At 45.1% G+C, this 21,549-nt stretch overlaps 1 protein-coding gene across 1 annotated transcript in view; it reads left to right on the forward strand.

Moving 5' to 3' along the window:
• The window catches only part of cntn3a.2 (contactin 3a, tandem duplicate 2), an 82,999-nt gene that overhangs the window by 15,751 nt on the left and 45,699 nt on the right, over positions 1–21,549 (forward strand). The window contains exons 9-14 of the mRNA XM_071371971.1: positions 1,515–1,651; positions 2,209–2,338; positions 2,487–2,637; positions 4,332–4,459; positions 8,309–8,478; positions 9,902–10,019. Of these exons, the coding sequence (XP_071228072.1) occupies positions 1,515–1,651; positions 2,209–2,338; positions 2,487–2,637; positions 4,332–4,459; positions 8,309–8,478; positions 9,902–10,019 (834 nt within the window). The remainder of the gene's footprint in view (positions 1–1,514; positions 1,652–2,208; positions 2,339–2,486; positions 2,638–4,331; positions 4,460–8,308; positions 8,479–9,901; positions 10,020–21,549) is intronic.

Genomic DNA, 21,549 nt, shown 5'->3' on the forward strand with positions numbered 1-21,549 from the left:
ACATTTTAGAGTGGCCTTTTATTATCCCCAGCACAAGGTGCACCTGTGTAATGATCATGCTGTTTAATCAGCTTCTTGATATGCCACACCTGTCAGGTGGATGGATTATCTTGACAAAGGAGAAATGCTCACTAACAGGGATGTATTGAACATTCCGGGGATATTTTATTTCAGCTCATGAAACATGGGACAAACACTTGTTGCATTTATATTTTTGTTTAGTGTGCATTGTTGTTATCTGTAAGCATTGCAGGCAACTCTATTTTTGATTTTCAGTTATCATTCTGGTAGAAAACAATTCCAGTTGGGACAGGCATAGTCTCATATTGGAAGTATATTTGGTAATGTTTTTACTTCAATTATTTCATTTTTTTTCTTCTGCTTCCTCTCCTTTTCTTTCCCATGGTCTCGTGGCTGAGGCAAAATAACACTTTTCTAATTGGAGTTGACAGGATGTTAACAAGTGACAATGGTGTTAAATGACTTTCTGCAAAAGCTCCTTGAAACTGAGTTTGGTGCTGGGAATAGGTCAGAGGTGAGTTGGGCTGTGAAACCGATTTGAATTATGATCATTACAGTCTGGGAGCGTTGCAGGTGAAGAGCTTTGTGTCATCTCTGTAAGAATTCCCTAATCTCTAGTGCATTCAAGTACATGATAGCCCTGCTTACAGAGGGTGACACAGTTTGAACAGAGAATTGCACATTGTTCCTCACTGTGAAGCCAAGTACATGTTTGTGTTACTAAAGATAGCAGATACAGTAGATACTGCCCCTTTGCAGTGAAAGGGACATTGTCCTGTGTAGGGTGCAGCTTTCGGGTTGGGACGTTAAACGGAAGTCCTGACTCTCTGTGGTCACTAAAGATCGCGTGGCACTTATCGTAAGAGTAGCGGTGTTAACCCCGGTGTCCTGGCTAAAATGTACAATCTGGCCCTCATAACATCATGGCCAGCTAATCACCAACAGCTTTCAGTTGGCTCATTCATCCCCTCCCCTCTCCCTTGCAACTCTTCACCACGTCGTTGCTCTAAAAGAGAATGTGTTCTCAGTCAACTTACTTCGTAAAATATGGGTTAAATAAATTTTATAAATAAAAAATACAGTAGAGTTTTGTCTACTGTTTTGCAAAAAAAGTGTTTAGCATTTGCATTTAGTGTGTAAACAATGAGAAATTACTCACGTAGATCCCAGTTTTGCTCACGTAGATCCCAGTTTTGCTCACGTAGATCCCAGTTTTGCTCACGTAGATCCCAGTTTTGCTCACGTAGATCCCAGTTTTGCTCACGTAGATCCCAGTTTTGCTCACGTAGATCCCAGTTTTGCTCACTTAGATCCCAGTTTTGCTCACGTAGATCCCAGTTTTGCTCACGTAGATCCCAGTTTTGCTCACGTAGATCCCAGTTTCCTTCACAGTGTTCAAGCAATCGAGAAAAACTGTAAGATGACTTCCCCTTTGAAACCCTCTACTAATATGCAGTCAGTCATTGACATGGAGTATTTTGGATCTTTCATAGCCAAACCTCAGTGGATTCAGACCATGAGAGACACAGCCCTGGCCATAGAGGAGAGGCTTCACTGGGAGTGCAGGGCCAACGGGAAGCCCAAACCCTCCTACAACTGGCTGAAAAATGGCCAAGTGCTGATCACTGAGGTAAACCCCACCTTCCCATCCATCTCTCATGAGTTCTTTGTCCGTCTTACAGAAATGAAGGCGCTAGCACACTGAACATTTCACAATCGAATCCAACTTTTAGGAGTATAAGCAATATCCAGGCACCTTCCTTACATTGAAACATTGCTTTGCACCTGTGACATGGGTGTGCATGGAGAGAGATATTGCGTGTGTGTGAGAGAAAGATAGCGTATCAGACTCTCGACAAGCTGCTCCATTTCAAGAGAACAGGCAAACACTCTCCATTATTCATAGCCCATGTTCAAGCTTCTGCGGATTGAGTTAATCTACTGTGAAAAGTACACGGTAGCAAACCAAACTTAATCCCCCAGAGAAGTGCATCTAGATATTTCTAGCACATGCACTTTTCTACCACTTTGTTATTGTTTACATTAGCTGGATATTTTGTTTAATTTCACTCCTTACCAAAACCCTCCTAATTGTTATTTTTACTGTGATAAATGTGTTTTATTATGTTCATATGACCTTAACATTTACTTGTACTTCACATGCTACTTGTGTCTGTGCCTCGTCAGGAGAGGGTCTACGTTGACAATGGGGTCCTGTTGATCTCGTCTTTGAACCTGTCTGATGCCGGGATGTACCAGTGTGTGGCTGAGAATAAATATGGTGTCATCTATTTCAGCACTGAGCTCATGGTCTTAGGTATGGTGGCTTTTATCCATTTCTTAAACATTGTGTGACTCTGTCCAACAAATCAAAAAGGTCATATTACTGTTCTTTGAAAGGTTAGAAGGATTCGATAATAATGGGGTCAATAATAATGTTTTTTACATTTCCTGTGCCCCTTCAGCCTCTTCTCCAGACTTCACTGGTAACCTGCTCAGAGCCCTGCTTAAAGCCAAGGCCGGCACCATAGTGACTCTAGAGTGTAAGCCCCAAGCCTACCCCACCGCTAGCATCCTGTGGAAGAAAGGCAACCAACCCATCCACACCAATGACAGGTAACGTCTTACAGTACATTCTATATATGGTTCGATTCCCCCTTTCTTCTCCACCCATATTAGTGTTTCAGACGATCAGACGATGATCTGTTCCTAATTTATTTTAGCCTTATTTAGACAGGTACAATAAGATACTGATTTCTGCAAGAAAGGATGCATTTCTCAATTGGTAATTTTTCTTTGGTAGTACATACAACCTCCAAAAAGATAAAGACCTTGTAGATGTTTTTATCAAGAAGGAAGAGCTTACATACAAATAATCTCTACTTATATAATTTGAAATCATATCAAGAAAATATCTAAATGTCAATGACTTGCTATTAGTTTCATAACTGATTGTGTACACTAAAAATGTTGAAATAGAATGTTCAGAATAACAGACACAATTCAAGGTCAACGGGTTAGAATTTACCCACTGGGCACAGACGTCAATTCATTGTCTATTCCACGTTGGTTCAATGTAATTTCATTGAAATGACGTGGAAACAAAATTGATTCAACCAGTTTTTAACCAGTGGGTAGATTTATTTCAAAGAATTTTAGGCACTGGTGCCCACTGGTGTTGATAGGATTAAACACATGACAAGTTGAATGTAAATAGGGTCATGTTCATTTGGCAAGAAAACAGACAAACTCATTTTTGTTTTCCATTACAGAACATTTTAAAACGTTTTCCGTTCAATGCCTTAATGAAAATGACCCAATGTAGAGGACATGAGTCAGGCTGATGGTATCCCGGTGAGGTAGCCCTGCCTGGGAGAATAACAAAGCACCCTTTAATGGTTCAAACAGCCGACCAATCAGTCTGTTACCAGCGCTTAGCAAACTTTTTGTTCTACCAAATACAATGTTATTTTGCAGAAAACAAATTAACAACATACTTTCAGCATGCTTATTTGAAAGGGCACTCAACATGCTCGGCACTGACACAAATGACTGATGATTGGCTGAAACATGCATGTCAATCTCTTCTGGCTCAAAGTTGGGTAGAGAGTGACTGCATCACTATTGGTCTTTGTGCGAGATGTTGATGTGTTGAAGGTCGCGAACTGTCTGCTTAAACAGTTTGGACATTCATCTGTACCACACAAGATATGGAACCAGAGGTCTTTTCACAGTCTTCAGGTCTAGCATAGAAGCTTGGAAACACACAGTATTAAATAGAGCCATAACTGCATGTAACTCTCTGCCACCCCAGGTAACTCAAGCTAGTAATAAAATAAGATTTTTTAAAAACAGATAAAAGAACACCATACGGCACGACGGGGACTTTGAATAGACACACAGACTTTTTTATGTATTTTGGACTGTATTTCGCATTGTATTATGTATTGTATTACGTAGTGATATGTAATGCGAGATTGTCTCGCCTGGCTATCTTGAGATGAATGCACTAGCTGTGGGTCGCTCTGGATGGGAGCATCTGCTAAATTACTAAATTGTGATGTACATGTAGTGTTTTGTATATTATGTATTTTATTTGTTGTGTTTTGATTTCTGTTTGGACCCCCATAAGAGTAGCCGCTGCCTCGGCAGCAGCTAATTGGGGATCCTAATAAATACTACTAATACTAGTGCCAGCCTCGGCCCCTGATGGAATTTCCTATTCGACTAACAGTTAAGACGGTTTCTCCCGTGGGAGACTGGGGTTCAGATTCTACCCGTGTCACCAGCTTCTCCATCTACCCCCACAGAATCACTCTCTCTCCAGATGGAACTTTGAGAATCACTAATATGACCAAGTATGATGCAGGCAGCTACACCTGCTTTGCCAGAAACCGATTTGGGACCTCCAGCACCACTGGAAGACTCCTCATCACAGGTAAGGTGTTGCATTACAAAGTAGTTTAGCCCTAACCAACCTACACTCTGTCTAACTAAGGGTTACCAAAGGTAAGAGCTAAGCTAGCTCTTCTCTGATACTGAGCTCAGATTTGAGGGCAGAAAACATTACCAGATTCATGGTTTGCATCCCACTGTTTTTTTTGGTCATGGGAATTTCATTGCGTTGAGCTGTGTTCCCTACTGTAGAGTACACCCTACTGTACATTTTGCAGTAGGTATAATAATGCATTGGAAAGGTGTTTGTGAAACTACTTGATCTTTGTATACTTGGATGCAGCCAACCAATTGACTCAAACAAATGAAATGCCCCTGAGCCGAAATAACAAAGTTGTTATAAAAGTAGGCTTTTATTGCCGATTTTTGTCAGGACCCGGTGCGAGAAACAGTCACTAATAATCGTCAGAACCCAGAAGATGAGGCAGACACAGCAGTACTAGAGATGGTGGTTTAATTAAAGAACAAAATCTTCAGGCAAAGAAACTAAATCCACAATGTCCAAAATTAAAGCCAAGAGGCACAAAATGGAAATCCTCCAAAATACAAAAGAAACTCCACAAAGTGGTAAAAAACAGCAGGGAAAAACAAACCTCAAAAGACTACTCAAATAATACACAAGAACTAAACCAGAGAACCTCTGGAAAATCCAACAAGAGAAATATCTGTATAAAACAAGGCTTGGGCTGGAGCTGGGTGCTAACTTACAAACACTGAGCAAGGAACTGAGGAACACACATGGTTTAAATACTAACAAGGGAATGACCTACAGGTGCAAACAATAATTAGAGCAAGAAAAACAAAAGGTACAAAAAAGGTGCAATGGGGACATCTAGTGACCAAAACCCGAACAGTCTTGGCCAAAACCTGACAGATTTTGAAGTGTATTTCTAGAGGAGGGGTTGTTGGTTGCTCATGCAACTATTAACCTCTTCAATTTTGACGCCCTCTGGTGGCATTTTCTAAACGATGCATAATATTATATACTACCCTCATAAAGTACCTTTCGGTTTCAAAGCTATAAGTCCTACAAACACATGCTTAGTACTGTTAGAAAGATAAGAACTGTGACTACTTTTTTAGGTTTTATATAAAATATGTCACCAATGAATGTTACAAAAGGATTTGTAAAATAAAATTAAGCATGCACACAGCTATTTTAAAAGTGCAGGGCTTGTGCAACGTAATTTTTTGTCTCATAGGAATCTTTTTTTGTCTTACAAGAATGATATACATAATGAGGAGAAAGCTTTAGTCTCTATCTATCCATTGATGCAAATATATCCCCTGTCTGATTCCCAGTTCATCCACTAGAGAGCAGTAGGAGATCACATGACATCTCTTGGCCACTTGAAACCAGTTGTGTCTGGTTTGGGTAGTGAGTCACTGTTCCAAAATGTCTGAACAGATTTTCAAGCATGACATATTATAATGACCATAGGAATCAGGCCTTTCAAGTTATTGGGTTAATGTTTTAAAATAAAACACAGACAGGTGAGAAAACGTCAAACTATTTTCCCATTCACTTTTCCTATTGTATATTAGTGAGATAGATCAACGGCGCATGTGGAGGATGCACACAAAGGAAATGTGGATAGATAAGGAAATGCATTGCTTTATATTGACCATCAGGGTATACCCTTTCCATGCATACTAAATGTTTTCACTTTTGGTGACTTGATCTGCACAGCATACTCTATGAATATGACTATAGCTCATGATTTATGGCCTTTATGGAGGTGTGGTGGGGGGTGGAGGTAATCACATTTCCAGCAGTACGATTTGAGTTCAATATCCAAAAAGACAAGGGCTGTAGCATTCAAATGATATGTCAATTTCAATTTTAGAACAAAAATAAATATGGGGGGATACCCCCCACACTCGCCGGGCCCTGTACAGGGCCAAAAGAACAACCCCTCAGAGGTTAACAGGTGAGCCGAATGGTAACTGTCCAATAATTTGGCTGCCAAACACTGCATTTATTTTTAAACCGTACTGTGGTAGTTGCATTTTCTGAGGATTTATTCAGAGAATAGATATATAGAGACTCATGAGACATCTTTTACATATCATTGTTCATGCCGAGGCTCCAAATACAATCCCTGCAATAGTGATACATTTCTTATCCCTTCATTCTTTCTTTTGTGATTTATTGATTTTATTTAGCAAGATAGAGCAAGGTTTTAATTAATTGCCCTGACTTTTGATGCACAGCGGCCTCCGACAAACAATGGCTGTAGTTGTTGCAACTCAGTGTGCCCTTATTGTGTGGTCAGCAGGTGCTGTGTGTGTGTAAGCATGTGTGTCTGTGGGTTAACTCATCTCGTGGATAACAGTCCCACCACCTCGAAGTATCAATCACCTCTCTGCTTTTTTATCGGATTTATCTGGGTATTGTAATTGCTTTCAGGATTACAAAAGATTATTCCAGTCATGTCAGCAAACAGTATCAGCTCTTATTAGTAACAAGCCTGTTTAATAACCCTTTACTTGGCTAATCTGTTGTAATACTTCCATAATTCTGGCCTGAATACTGTAAGACTTATTGCTTTACATAACCTGTCTGTTTATGACAGCAAGTATAACATTTCCACTATCCATAATTACCTTGTTTAAGGGTTGGGTAGCTTACTTTCTAAATGTAATCCATTACAGTTACTAGTTACCTGTCCAAAATTGTAATCAGTAACGTAACTTTTGGATTACCAAAACTCAGTAACGTAATATGATTACATTCAGTTACTTTTAGATTACTTTCCCCGTAGGAGGCATTAGAAGAAGACAAAATTGTATGTTACTAATTGAACTATTGCAGGATAAATCAATGTAGCTGGCCATATATGGATGTTACATTTTACTTTATTGGGTTGGTTATGTAGGCTTCTTCTAACCCATCGCTATCTACTACATAATAATAATACGATTAAATTATATCTTTACATTAAAAACCAAAGTCAACTGTTTTTTATGTAGGCTGGGATCCGCACTATGTAGCTGTTGCAAGAGTGCATTTTTCACTGGCTGTCCACTGGTTTCAAAAACAGTTTATACTTCTTGAATTCAACCATTATTGGTTTAAATACACATTTAGATTCGTGAACAGCCATCCACAACACCCACAATCCGTAAGACGCAAATAAGAGAGCAGCACTGTGATTCACATCAATGCGCTATGTAGATATCAATAATACGTGATATCTGTATCGCCGTAGATAGACTACACCACTGCAGTCATCCTTACCTCCAAGCGTTTATTCAAGTTGGATAATCTTTGGATGCCAACAGCAGTCGCACCATTGGAAGACATAGCTTGAACTGTAGCCTACAAAATACTATTCCTGCTCTATTCCCGCAATCCATCAAGCACATTTGGTGTGTCATCATAGTGGTCTCTGACTTGTGGTCAGACTCGCTCAGGTGTAACTAACTTAAACTTGCGCCTTTTTTCAATGCTGATTTGAATGTCATTGAGAAAACAGAGAAGTGTCAATGATTTATTTTTCGCAAACATCCTTTCTGAATTTAAAAGTAATCCTTGAAGTAATTATTTAGTTTTCCAAAAGTATCTGTAATCTGATTACAATATTTTTGCTGGTAACGTAACGGATTACAGTTACCGTTTAAAAAAAATCATGACATGTAATCTGTTACTCCCAACCCTGTTTGTTATTGAACAAGATATAGACAAACAGAATAGCTTGACTGAATAGCATTTGATCATACATTGGAATTTTCAGTATACTTCCTGAATTGACTGAAATGTAATTGACCCCATCCCTGGTGCTTTGTGCGTGGGCCTTTGTGCGTGGGATTGTTTGTACATTTTGGACAGATCCAACAAGAATTACTCAGGGGCCAGTGGACATGGAGATCATAGTGGGTGAGAGCATCGTGCTGCCCTGCCAGATCGCCTGTGACCCTGTCCTTGATGTTTTCTTCTCCTGGGCTTTCAACGGACAGCTCATCACCAAGACAGACAGGCATTTTGAGCTAGTCGGAGGGGTGAGTGACTGACACACTTTCTTCTACACTATTTCTTTGAACATTTGGATATCTGGCATATCTTTCTCAATTCGGTCACATTTGTTCAACTCCAGGGTGTGGTGTCCCTTGATTTCCCCTATTTGTTTTTAGGGGAGACTTTGGCCCTGTTCAAATACTTTAAACGCACAGACTCTTCCTAACACATTGATTTCTGTAAGCAATGGCTCTATCACATACCTTTAACTTAACCAATCCAGCCATGCTGTCATTGTAAATAAGAATTAGTTCTCAATTGACTTGTCTGGTTAAGATTTAAATAAAAATCCAGCCATGTCAGATGAGTGATCCAAGCAGGCATTCTTTAAAGTATTTTTTGAGCAGGGCCTTTGGCTAGTTGTAGCTCTGGGTTGGTTACTGTGGTCAATAGCACATACCCATTATTGCGCAATATCCGTGCAAGCCAATTTGTGCTAAGTACACTGAAGCTTGAAAATTGAGAGACATGAGCTTTACTTTCATGTAAATAAGAAAGTGGCACGTTCCCATTGGCTTCTGTCCGAATCTTCCGCATGCTCGAGGGAGTTACCGGAAGTAATTAAAACACTTGTTGAGTCTCGATTTTCAAGCTTCTCTGGCACTTGCACACACTGGCTCGCGCGCAAATATCAAACTAGACATTGTCTGTCTGTCTCTTAATTTGAAAAACTCAATAGCAGTCTTTGATCAGTCTTCAATCAATTTTTCCAATTGTAGTTTGTCAATAGTAGCTCAACATGATTTATTAAGTTAGCCTGATCAAAACATATTAAACTTTCTACTGCATCTTTGGTTTCAAGTACATTTTACAGTGTCTGAGTTTTTCAACCTAACATTAATCTTTTGCCTCTGGTTGTATCCTCTGAGGTTTTCTATTTTGATGTTCAGCTGCAAAATGATCACTGATCAAGGTCTCGGAACAGATCTTCAACTGTATTGGATATCAGTGGGATAAAATTGCGTCATGCAGGTCCTGGACTACAAAAAAATATTACTGGATGAAATGAAACACCCACACACTCTGAGATTATACATCGGGCATATGTGTGTGTGACTGACAATTTTCTTATCACTAATGAGATTCACTCCTCAAAAATTCTATAATGTCCCCAAGTCCAAAGAGATTATCAACTAACTTGCCCGCTTCAAGGAATTAATTTCCATAATTAAACCAGATCAGCCTCGCCACTATCGCTCCACCACAGCCAAAGGAAGGGATTCCACCTTTAATTTAGAATTCGCTGCTGGCAGTCGTCTTCAGAAATGAAAATCTACAGGGCCCTATTTTTTTTTTAATTACAGTGGAGAAAACTGCCCGAAGACCCATAGACGTAGGAGGGGGTTACATTACAAATGCCCTTTACTTACCCAGGTTGTTTGGGATTTCTTATGATTGCCTTTGTAGAGAACAGCTGGGGATCTGATGATCAGAAACATCCAGTTGAATCATGCCGGGAAGTACATCTGCGTGGTGGACACAGACGTGGAGAGCCTGTCAGCAGTGGCCATATTGATTGTAAAAGGTAAGAAACCCTCCTTTTCGCAGAATTACCACTCACTAATTATAACTGGAGTCAGTTCCTGTAAACACAGAGGGAGTATGGTTGAAGGCCCATTTAGTAGCACCGTTTACAGGGGAATATAGTGGTTAGCTTAATTACAGACATAGAATAGCATCATATAATTGAGCTGTTGTTGCTAGGGGGAAACGTACAACTGACACACAGGAGGCATTCTTAACTATTGAGAGAGAGGCCCTTTAAGGACTACATGACACATTTATATTAAATTAATGATAAGCATTTTGCCAATGTCAGCTTAGGTTGTACATTGAGTCGTCATCAATATTATCTTACTGAATTCCATCACTTTTCTGTCACAATATCCAGTAGATGGCGGATCTGAAGGAAATAGAGTAGGCCTACCGGGCCTAAAGCGAGTTCTGTCCTGGGGCATCAATCGTCAATGTCATTTTGGGCTTACAACGTGCTCTTTGCCAAAAATGTATTCTTAGGGTAACACACAAATGTATGTACAAATGTATGTTGTACAATAGATAAATCAAGATCCATTTCAGTGTTACTGATACCTTTTAGTTCTGAAATGAAAAGGGACTTTTATTTAGAAAACTCCTTACTAATGATTTTGATTTTTTTTTTTATGAAGGTTGGTATGAATCATACTACAATACTCATAAATGTGTTTCATAAACGTGTTGTGAATGTAAAATACCTAAATACAGTGGGGAGAACAAGTATTTGATACACTGCCAATTTTGCAGGTTTTCCTACTTACAAAGCATGTAGAGGTCTGTAATTTTTATCATAGGTACACTTCAACTGTGAGAGACGGAATCTAAAACAAAAATCTAGAAAATCACATTGTATGATTTTTAAGTAATTAATTTGCATTTTATTGCATGACATAAGTATTTGATACATCAGAAAAGCAGAACTTAATATTTGGTACAGAAACCTTTGTTTGCAATTACAGAGATCATACGTTTCCTGTAGTTCTTGACTAGGTTCGCACACACTGCAGCAGGGATTTTGGCCCACTCCTCCATACAGACCTTCTCCAGATCCTTCAGGTTTCGGGGCTGTCGCTGGGCAATACAGACTTTCAGCTCCCTCCAAAGATTTTCTATTGGGTTCAGGTCTGGAGACTGGCTAGGCCACTCCAGGACCTTGAGATGCTTCTTACGGAGCCACTCCTTAGTTGCCCTGGCTGTGTGTTTCGGGTCGTTGTCATGCTGGAAGACCCAGCCACGACCCATCTTCAATGCTCTTACTGAGGGAAGGAGGTTGTTGGCCAAGATCTCGCGATACATGGCCCCATCCATCCTCCCCTCAATACGGTGCAGTCGTCCTGTCCCCTTTGCAGAAAAGCATCCCCAAAGAATGATGTTTCCACCTCCATGCTTCACGGTTGGGATGGTGTTCTTGGGGTTGTACTCATCCTTCTTCTTCCTCCAAACACGGCGAGTGGAGTTTAGACCAAAAAGCTCTATTTTTGTCTCATCAGACCACATGACCTTCTCCCATTCCTCCTCTGGATCATCCAGATGGTCATTGGCAAACTTCAGACGGGCCTGGACATGCGCTGGCTTGAGCAGGGGGACCTTGCGTGCGCTGCAGGATTTTAATCCATGACGGCGTAGTGTGTTACTAATGGTTTTCTTTGAAACGGTGGTCCCAGCTCTCTTCAGGTCATTGACCAGGTCCTGCCGTGTAGTTCTGGGCTGATCCCTCAACTTCCTCATGATCATTGATGCCCCACGAGGTGAGATCTTGCATGGAGCCCCAGACCGAGGGTGATTGACCGTCATCCTGAACTTCTTCCATTTTCTAATAATTGCGCCAACAGTTGCTGCCTTCTCACCAAGCTGCTTGCCTATTGTCCTGTAGCCCATCCCAGCCTTGTGCAGGTCTACAATTTTATCCCTGATGTCCTTACACAGCTCTCTTGTCTTGGCCATTGTGGAGAGGTTGGAGTCTGTTTGATTGAGTGTGTGGACAGGTGTCTTTTATACAGGTAACGAGTTCAAACAGGTGCAGTTAATACAGGTAATGAGTGGAGAACAGGAGGGCTTCTTAAAGAAAAACTAACAGGTCTGTGAGAGCCGGAATTCTTACTGGTTGGTAGGTGATCAAATACTTATGTCATGCAATAAAATGCAAATTAATTACTTAAAAATCATACAATGTGATTTTCTGGATTTTTGTTTTAGATTCTGTCTCTCACAGTTGAAGTGTACCTATGATAAAAATTACAGACCTCTACATGCTTTGTAAGTAGGAAAACCTGCAAAATCGTCAGTGTATCAAATACTTGTTCTCCCCACTGTATGTCCATACACTGTACTGTATTAAAAAAGGGACATTTTTTAATTCCCATTGTAGTGATGCCTATAAAAAAGCAAATCTAGTATGTTCATTTTAATCTCAGATTATTTTAACACCCCTGAGATTCTGACAGTATTCTCTCGGCCCTGCCAAGAAAATATAATTAACGAGATAAAGAATTGATCCTTGATTGTAGGTTCCATTAATAGGTTTTAATGAGGGCGACATATCAAAGCTTCTTATTGGAAAGAGCTAATGAGTTTTACATAGATCGATATCGTAAAAATTAAGCTGATGTTGACATTCTAAATATAATATATTTAGCATGTCTTTATTATAGAACATAGATTTACAGTACAGTGTTTAGGCTTTGAAGAACAAAGGTGTGTGTTGTTAAACAACATTAATACAATTAATGCACAATACGACACGACTCAAATTGTTAACGTGCGAATCACAACAACTTTTGACAGTTATTATACATTATTTGATTAAATATCAAGTCACGTTTGCAGTTCTTTATCGTGTTTTTGAAGTGTTGCACTGGCAAAATGCTCTAATTGTAAAGGTTTTCTTCCAGGGGTGAAGGAGAGGACCAAAGTGCAGCGCGGCTAGTGTTAAACATGTTTAATGAAGAACAAGTGAACACTACAAACAACTTACAAAATAACAAACGTGCAAAACCGATACAGACCTATCTGGTGCAGAACACAAACACAGAGACAGGTAACAAACACCCACAAACCCCCAACACAAAACAAGCCTCCTATATATGATTCTCAATCAGGGACAACGATTACCATCTGCCTCTGATTGAGAACCATATTAGGCTGGACATAGAAACAGACAAACTAGACACACAACATAGAATTCCCACCCAGCTCACGTCCTGACCAGCTAAACACATACAAAACAACAGAAAACAGGTCAGGAACGTGACAGAACCCCCCCCTCAAGGTGCGAACTCCGGGCGCACCCCTAAAAACTCAAGGGGAGGGTCTGGGTGGGCATCTGTCCGCGGTGGCGGCTCCGGCGGTGGACGAGGACACCACTCCACCATTGTCTTTGTCCCCCTCCTTAGCGTCCTTTGAGTGGCGACCCTCGCCCCCGACCATGGTCCAGGAACCTTCACTAAGGCCCCTCCTACATAGAGGAGACAGCTCAGGACAGAGAGGTAGCTCAGGACAGAGAGGTAGCTCCGGACAGAGAGGTAGCTCCGGACAGAGAGGTAGCTCCGGACAGAGAGGTAGCTCCGGACAGAGGGATAGCTTAGGACAGAGGGACAACTCTGTACTAATGGCAGCTCCGGACTGGGTGGCAGCTCCGGACTGGGTGGCAGCTCCGGACTGGGTGGCAGCTCCGGACTGAGTGGCAGCTCCGGACTGAGTGGCAGCTCCGGACTGAGTGGCAGCTCCGGACTGAGTGGCAGCTCCGGACTGAGTGGCAGCTCCGGACTGAGTGGCAGCTCATGACTGTAGGGCAGCTCATGACTGTAGGGCAGCTCATGACTGTAGGGCAGCTCATGACTGTAGGGCAGCTCATGACTGTAGGGCAGCTCATGACTGTAGGGCAGCTCATGACTGTAGGGCAGCTCCTGACTGGCTGGCGGCTCTGGCGGCTCCTGACTGGCTGGCGGCTCTGGCGGCTCCTGACTGGCTGGCGGCTCTGGCGGCTCCTGACTGGCTGGCGGCTCTGGCGGCTCCTGACTGGCTGGCGGCTCTGGCGGCTCCTGACTGGCTGGCGGCTCTGGCGGCTCCTGACTGGCTGGCGGCTCTGGCGGCTCCTGACTGGCTGGCGGCTCTGGCGGCTCCTGACTGGCTGGCGGCTCTGGCGGCTCCTGACTGGCTGGCGGCTCTGGCGGCTCCTGACTGGCTGGCGGCTCTGGCGGCTCCTGACTGACGGACGGCTCTAGCGGCTCCTGACTGACGGACGGCTCTAACGGCTCGGGACAGACGGGCGGCTCTAATGGCTCGTGGCAGACGGATGGCTCAGAAGGCGCTGGGCAGACGGATGGCTCAGAAGGCGCTGGGCAGACGGATGGCTCAGAAGGCGCTGGGCAGACGGATGGCTCAGAAGGCGCTGGGCAGACGGATGGCTCAGAAGGCGCTGGGCAGACGGATGGCTCAGAAGGCGCTGGGCAGACGGATGGCTCAGAAGGCGCTGGGCAGACGGATGGCTCAGACGGCGCTGGGCAGACGGATGGCTCAGACGGCGCTGGGCAGACGGATGGCTCAGACGGCGCTGGGCAGACGGATGGCTCAGACGGCGCTGGGCAGACGGATGGCTCAGACGGCGCTGGGCAGACGGATGGCTCAGACGGCGCTGGGCAGACGGATGGCTCAGACGGCGCTGGGCAGACGGATGGCTCAGACGGCGCTGGGCAGACGGATGGCTCAGACGGCGCTGGGCAGACAGATGGCTCCGACGGCGCTGGGCAGACAGATGGCTCAGATGGCGCTGGGGAGACGGATGGCTCCGATGGCGCTGGGGAGAAGGCCAGCTCTGACGGCGTTGGGCAGACGGACAGTTCAGACGGCGTTGGGCAGACGGACAGTTCAGACGCCGCTGGGCAGACGGGCAGTTCAGGCGCCGCTGGGCAGACGGCAGACTCTGGCCGGCTGAGACGCACTATAGGCCTGATGCGTGGTGCCGGAACTGGAGGTACCGGGCTGAGGGCACGCACCTCAGGGCGAGTGCGGGGAGGAGGAACAGGGCTCTGGCGATGCACTGGAAGCCTGGTGCGTGGTGTAGGCACTGGTGGTACTGGGCTGGGGCGGGAAGGTGGCGCCGGATATACCGGACCGTGAAGGAGGACACGCGCTCTTGAGCACCGAGCCTCTCCAACCTTACCAGGTTGAATGGTCCCCGTAGCCCTGCCAGTGCGGCGAGGTGGAATAGCCCGCACTGGGCTATGCAGGCGAACCGGGGACACCACCTGTAAGGCTGGTGCCATGTACGCCGGCCCGAGGAGACGTACTGGAGGCCAGATACGTTGGGCCGGCTTCATGACATCCAGCTCGATGCCCAACCTAGCCCTCCCAGTGCGGCAAGGTGGAATAGCCCGCACTGGGCTAAGCACGCGTACTGGGGACACTGTGCGCTTTACCGCATAACACGGTGTCTGACCGGTACGACGCCCTCTCACTCCACGGTAAGCCCGGGGAGTTGGCTCAGGTATCCAACCCGGCTTCGCCACACTCCCCTTTAGCCCCCCCCCAAGAAATTTTTGGGTGAGCCTCTCGGGTTTCCAGCCACTCTGCCTTGCAAGCGCCTCATAATGCCGCCTCTCCGCTTTTGATGCCTCCAGCTCCGCTTTGGGACGGCGACACTCCTCTGGCTCTGCCCAGGGTCCCTCTCCGTCCAGAATCTCCTCCCATGTCCATTCCTCCTTGTACTGCTGCTGCTGCCCGTTGCCACGCTGCTTGATCCTTGTTTGGTGGGTATTTCTGTAAAGGTTTTCTTCCAGGGGTGAAGGAGAGGACCAAAGTGCAGCGCGGCTAGTGTTAAACATGTTTAATGAAGAACAAGTGAACACTACAAACAACTTACAAAATAACAAACGTGCAAAACCGATACAGACCTATCTGGTGCAGAACACAAACACAGAGACAGGTAACAAACACCCACAAACCCCCAACACAAAACAAGCCTCCTATATATGATTCTCAATCAGGGACAACGATTACCATCTGCCTCTGATTGAGAACCATATTAGGCTGGACATAGAAACAGACAAACTAGACACACAACATAGAATTCCCACCCAGCTCACGTCCTGACCAACTAAACACATACAAAACAACAGAAAACAGGTCAGGAACGTGACACTAATAATTGAAATGTTTAGAATTCTGTTCAAATTCCAGCAAATGAGGAGTGTCAGTGGTCCTAGCATAAATATTAAATATCTATTTAATTCTGTGGTTCTTACTCATTGTTCGCTGGTGGTCTATGTATTAGCTTTGGCGAACTGACACCTTCATTACAACAGGAAACAGCAGATGAGCTTTAAACATCAGCCCCTCCAATTGGTTGGATAATAAAACAAAATAATTGAAAAGGGGGTTCTCGAAGGCTACAGAGATGGTTTTCATTTTCACCTTTTAATGTAGCCCTGTGACTACTACAGTACTGTTGATGAGTGAGAGGAGGAGAATTAGAGGGGGAAAATGTATAAGCCTGAAGTGGCTTCCAATTCCTTATTAATAGTGTTTTTTCCATTACAGCACATAGTGAGCTTTGGGCAAGAGACATATCTTCCTCTGTATTTTGGCTCTGGCCAATACAAGATAATATACAATAATATATAGTGCCTTCAGACAGTAGTCACACCCCTTGACTTTTTCTCACATTTTGTTGTGTTACAGCCTGAACACACAATAACCCATAATGTCAAAGTGGAATTATGTTTTTCAAAATGTTTACAAATTAATGAACAATGAAAAGCTGAAATGTCTTGAGTCAAGTATTCCACCCCTTTGTTATGGCAAGCCTAAATAAGTTCAGGAGTAAATGTTGCTTAACAATCACATAATATTGGAATGAACGTTATTTATAATAAGGGTTACATGCAGAAAATCGGACCTCTCTGAAATGAAAATGGATGGCCCTCCCTTCAGCAAAATATATATTTACCTTAACCATCCCTAAATGGTTGAAAAAAAACAACAAGTAACCCTACCCTATACCCAAAATAATAAATAAAACAAAGAGAACATGTCTACCGTTTACCCCCACTTCTTGGACAGGCCAGAGCCTAAGATGTGCAGTTTTAGAAACTGTTCTTCGTCTTTTAAGCATTACATAGCAATGCGTGAATTTTGATAGGACACAGGGTTGCGGGCCAGAAGGTTGTGGGTACGCAGACAACATGGGGTGTAAGATCTCCTTTATAGTAAAAGCATTGCATTGTATTTGCAGGTCGGCCTTTTATAAACATTTCATGCAACTCAACATCATTTCACATATTAGCGAAGTCTTTTTTTAATACCACACAAATTACCAAAATTACAGGCTAAGAATTGACAGAGTGTCACGAACGTCGTAGTGAGGAGACCAAGGCGCAGCATGATTATAATACATATTCCTTTAATAAAGATCAATACTGAACAAACTATACAAAATAACAAAAACAAACGTGAAAGCTATAAGAAACGAGTGCAGACATGCAACATCACATAGACAATAACCCACAAAACCAAAATGGAAAATGGCAACCTAAATAGGATCCCCAATCAGAGACAACGATAAACAGCTGTCTCTGATTGGGAACCAATTTAGGCCACCATAGACCTATATTACCTAGACAATTCCAAAACCCCATAGATATACAAAAAACCCTAGACAAGACTAAAATTCCCATACCACCCTCGTCACACCCTGACCTAACCAAAATAATAAAGAAAACAAAGATAACTAAGGTCAGGTCGTGACAGTACCCCCCCCCACAAAGGTGCGGACTCCCGGCCGCAAACCTAAACGGGAGGGTCTGGGTGGGCATCTAACCTCGGTGGCGGCTCCGGTTCTGGACGCCGTCCCCCTTCTTTACACTGAGTCTGCTCTTGTAGCACAGACCCGTGGATCATTGTCTGAGGCTCTGGACTGCGGATCCTCGCCGTAGGCCCCGGGCTGGGGACCCTCACTGCGTGGATCAACACCGGATGTTCTGGACTGGGGACCGTGGCCGGAGACCCCGGGCTGGGGACCGACTCCGGCGGCTCCGGACGGGAGGGTGACTCCGGACAGGAGGGCGTCGCTGGAGGCTCCGGACTGGAGGGCGTCGCTGGAGGCTCCGGACTGGAGGGCTTCTCTGGAGGCTCCGGACTGGAGGGCGTCGCTAGAGGCTCCGTACTGGCAGCCTTTGTTGGAGGCTTCGTGCCATGATTCCTCACTGGAGGCTTCGTGCCATGATTCCTCACTGGAGGCTTCTTGCCATGGATCATCACTGGAGGCTTCGTGCCATGGATCATCACTGGAGGCTTCGTGCCATGGATCATCACTGGAGGCTTGGTGCCATGGATCATCACTGGAGGCTTGGTGCCATGGATCATCACTGGAGGCTTGGTGCCATGGATCATCACTGGAGGCTTCGTGCCATGGATCATCACTGGAGGCTTCGTGCCATGGATCATCACTGGAGGCTTCGTGCCATGGATCATCACTGGAGGCTTCGTGCCATGGATCATCACTGGAGGCTTCTTGCCATGGATCATCACTGGAGGCTTCGTGCCATGGATCATCACTGGAGGCTTCGTGCCATGGATCATCACTGGAGGCTTCGTGCCATGGATCATCACTGGAGGTCCCGGGATGGGGACACGCACCTCAGGGCGAGTGCGAGGAGCAGGAACAGGGCGTACTGGACCCTGGAGGCGCACTGGAGGCCTGGTGCGTGGTGCCGGAACTGGTGGTACCGGGCTGAGGACACGCACTTCAGGGCGAGTGCGGGGAGGAGGAACAGGATACACTGGACCGTGGAGACGCATTGGAAATCCAGAACATAGAGCTGGCTCAATATGTCCTAGCTGGATGCCCATTCTAGCCCGGCAAACACGAGGAGCTGGAATAGAGCGCACCGGGCTAAGAATGCGAACTGGAGACACCGTGCGCATCTCTGCATAACACGGTGCCTGACCAGTTACACACTCCCCACGGTAAGCACGAGGAGTTGGCTCAGGTCTCCTACCTGACTCAGCCAAACTCCTCGTGTTCCCCCCCAAAAAAATATATTGGGGCTGCCTCTCGGGCTTCCGTGCTAGTCGTGTACCTACATATCGTTGCCGTTCCTCTATTCTCCGGTATTTTTCCTCGTAGTATCGCCGTTCCTCCTGCGCTGTTTCCACCTGCTTCCATGGCAAGGTCTTGTCCCCTGCCATTACCTCCTCCCAGGTCCAGGATGTCCTCCACTAATTTTTCTCCCGGGTTCATGATGTCCACTCCTCTTTATCATGCTGCTTGGTCCTTTTATGGTGGGTTATTCTGTCACGAACGTCGTAGTGAGGAGACCAAGGCGCAGCGTGATTATAATACATCTTCCTTTAATAAAGATGAATACTGAACAAACTATACAAAATAACAAAAACAAACGTGAACGCTATAAGAAACGAGTGCAGACATGCAACATCACATAGACAATAACCCACAAAACCAAAATGGAAAATGGCAACCTAAATAGGATCCCCAATCAGAGACAACGATAAACAGCTGTCTCTGATTGGGAACCAATTTAGGCCACCATAGACCTATATTACCTAGACAATACCAAAACCCCATAGATATACAAAAAACCCTAAACAAGACTAAAATACCCATACCACCCTCGTCCCACCCTGACCTAACCAAAATAATAAAGAAAACAAAGATAACTAAGGTCAGGTCGTGACACAGAGAGATGTGTTCATCTTATCATATTTCTCCAATGCCAAATCAGTGTGTCTTGTTTGTAAAGAAACTGTCCATGTTGACAAATAATTTAATCTGAGATGTCGTTAGGAATCTGATTATGGCATTTTCAAAAGTTAGGCCTACCTTTCCACCCCAGACAGAGTAGACCTACCGACACAGAAAAATGTAAGCTTTATCTCCTGGCTACTTCTTCCGTGGCTTAACCCAACGAGCGATGATCAGAAGTGTTTCCCTAAAAGTTGTCTGGGTTTAAACATCTATTGTACAGAAAGTGAATAGCTTAATCAATTGATAGTGACCGAATTAGATTACTTCCTGTAACGGCAGTCCTCCTCCTCTTCATCTGAAGAGGAGGAGTATTGAGGGAACCAAGGCGCAGCGTAGTGAAATGACATACTTTATTAACGAAAACACGAACTTGACTAAACTAACAAAACAATAAACGGTGTAGACAAACCTAGACGACGAACTTACATAAAACAAGAAGAACGCACGAATAGGAAACATAGGCTACACAAAACGAACAAACCGTAAACAGTCCCGCGTGGTGTACAGACACAGACACGGAAGACAACCACCCACAAACAAACACTGTGAACAGCCTACCTAAATATGACTCTCAATTAGAGGAACGCCAAAAACCTGCCTCCAATTGAGAGCCATACCAGGCAACCCTAAACCAACATAGAAACAGATAACATAGAATGCCCACCCAAACTCACGTCCTGACCAACTAACACACAAAACTAAACAGAAAACAGGTCAGGAACGTGACATAACCCCCCCCTCAAGATGCGTACTCCGAACGCATCACCAAAAAGTCCAGGGGAGGGTCTGGGTGGGCATCTGACCACGGTGGTGGCTTAGGCTCCGGGCGTGGTTCCCACCCCACCATAATCAATCCCCGCTTCCTTAGCCTCCCCACAATGACCACCCTCCAAATAACCCCACCTAAATTTAGGGGCAACACCAGAATCAAGGACAGCTCTGGGACAAGGTAGCTCAGGACATAGGGATAGCTCAGGACAGAGGGAGAGCTTAGGAGAGAGAGGTAGCTCAGGAGAGAGAGGTAGCTCAGGATAGAGGGGCAACTCCGGACTGAAGGGCAGCTCCGGACAGAGAGACAGCTCTGGACTGAGGGGCAGTTCAGGATTACTAGCCGCTTCTGGCTGAGGGACAGCTCATGGCTGACTGATGGCTCTGGACGCTCATGGCAGGCTGACGGCTCTGGACGCTCATGGCAGGCTGACGGCTCTGGACGCTCATGGCAGGCTGACGGCTCTGGACGCTCATGGCAGGCTGACGGCTCTGGACGCTCATGGCAGGCTGACGGCTCTGGACGCTCATGGCAGGCTGACGGCTCTGGACGCTCATGGCAGGCTGACGGCTCTGGACGCTCATGGCAGGCTGACGGCTCTGGCTGCTCATGGCTCTCTAACGGCTCTGGCTGCTCATGGCTCTCTGACGGCTCTGGCTGCTCATGGCTCTCTGACGGCTCTGGCTGCTCATGGCTCTCTGACGGCTCTGGCTGCTCATGGCTCTCTGACGGCTCTGGCTGCTCATGGCTCTCTGACGGCTCTGGCTGCTCATGGCTCTCTGACGGCTCTGGCTGCTCATGGCTCGCTGACGGCTCTGGCAGATCCTGTCTGGCTGGCGGCTCTGGCAGATCCTGTCTGGCTGGCGGCTCTGGCAGATCCTGTCTGATTGGCGGCTCTGGCAGATCCTGTCTGATTGGCGGCTCTGGCAGATCCTGTCTGATTGGCGGCTCTGGCAGATCCTGTCTGACGGGCGGCTCTAGCGGCTC

This window comes from Salvelinus alpinus, chromosome 28 (assembly GCF_045679555.1).
Source record: "Salvelinus alpinus chromosome 28, SLU_Salpinus.1, whole genome shotgun sequence".
Taxonomy (NCBI): domain Eukaryota; kingdom Metazoa; phylum Chordata; class Actinopteri; order Salmoniformes; family Salmonidae; genus Salvelinus; species Salvelinus alpinus.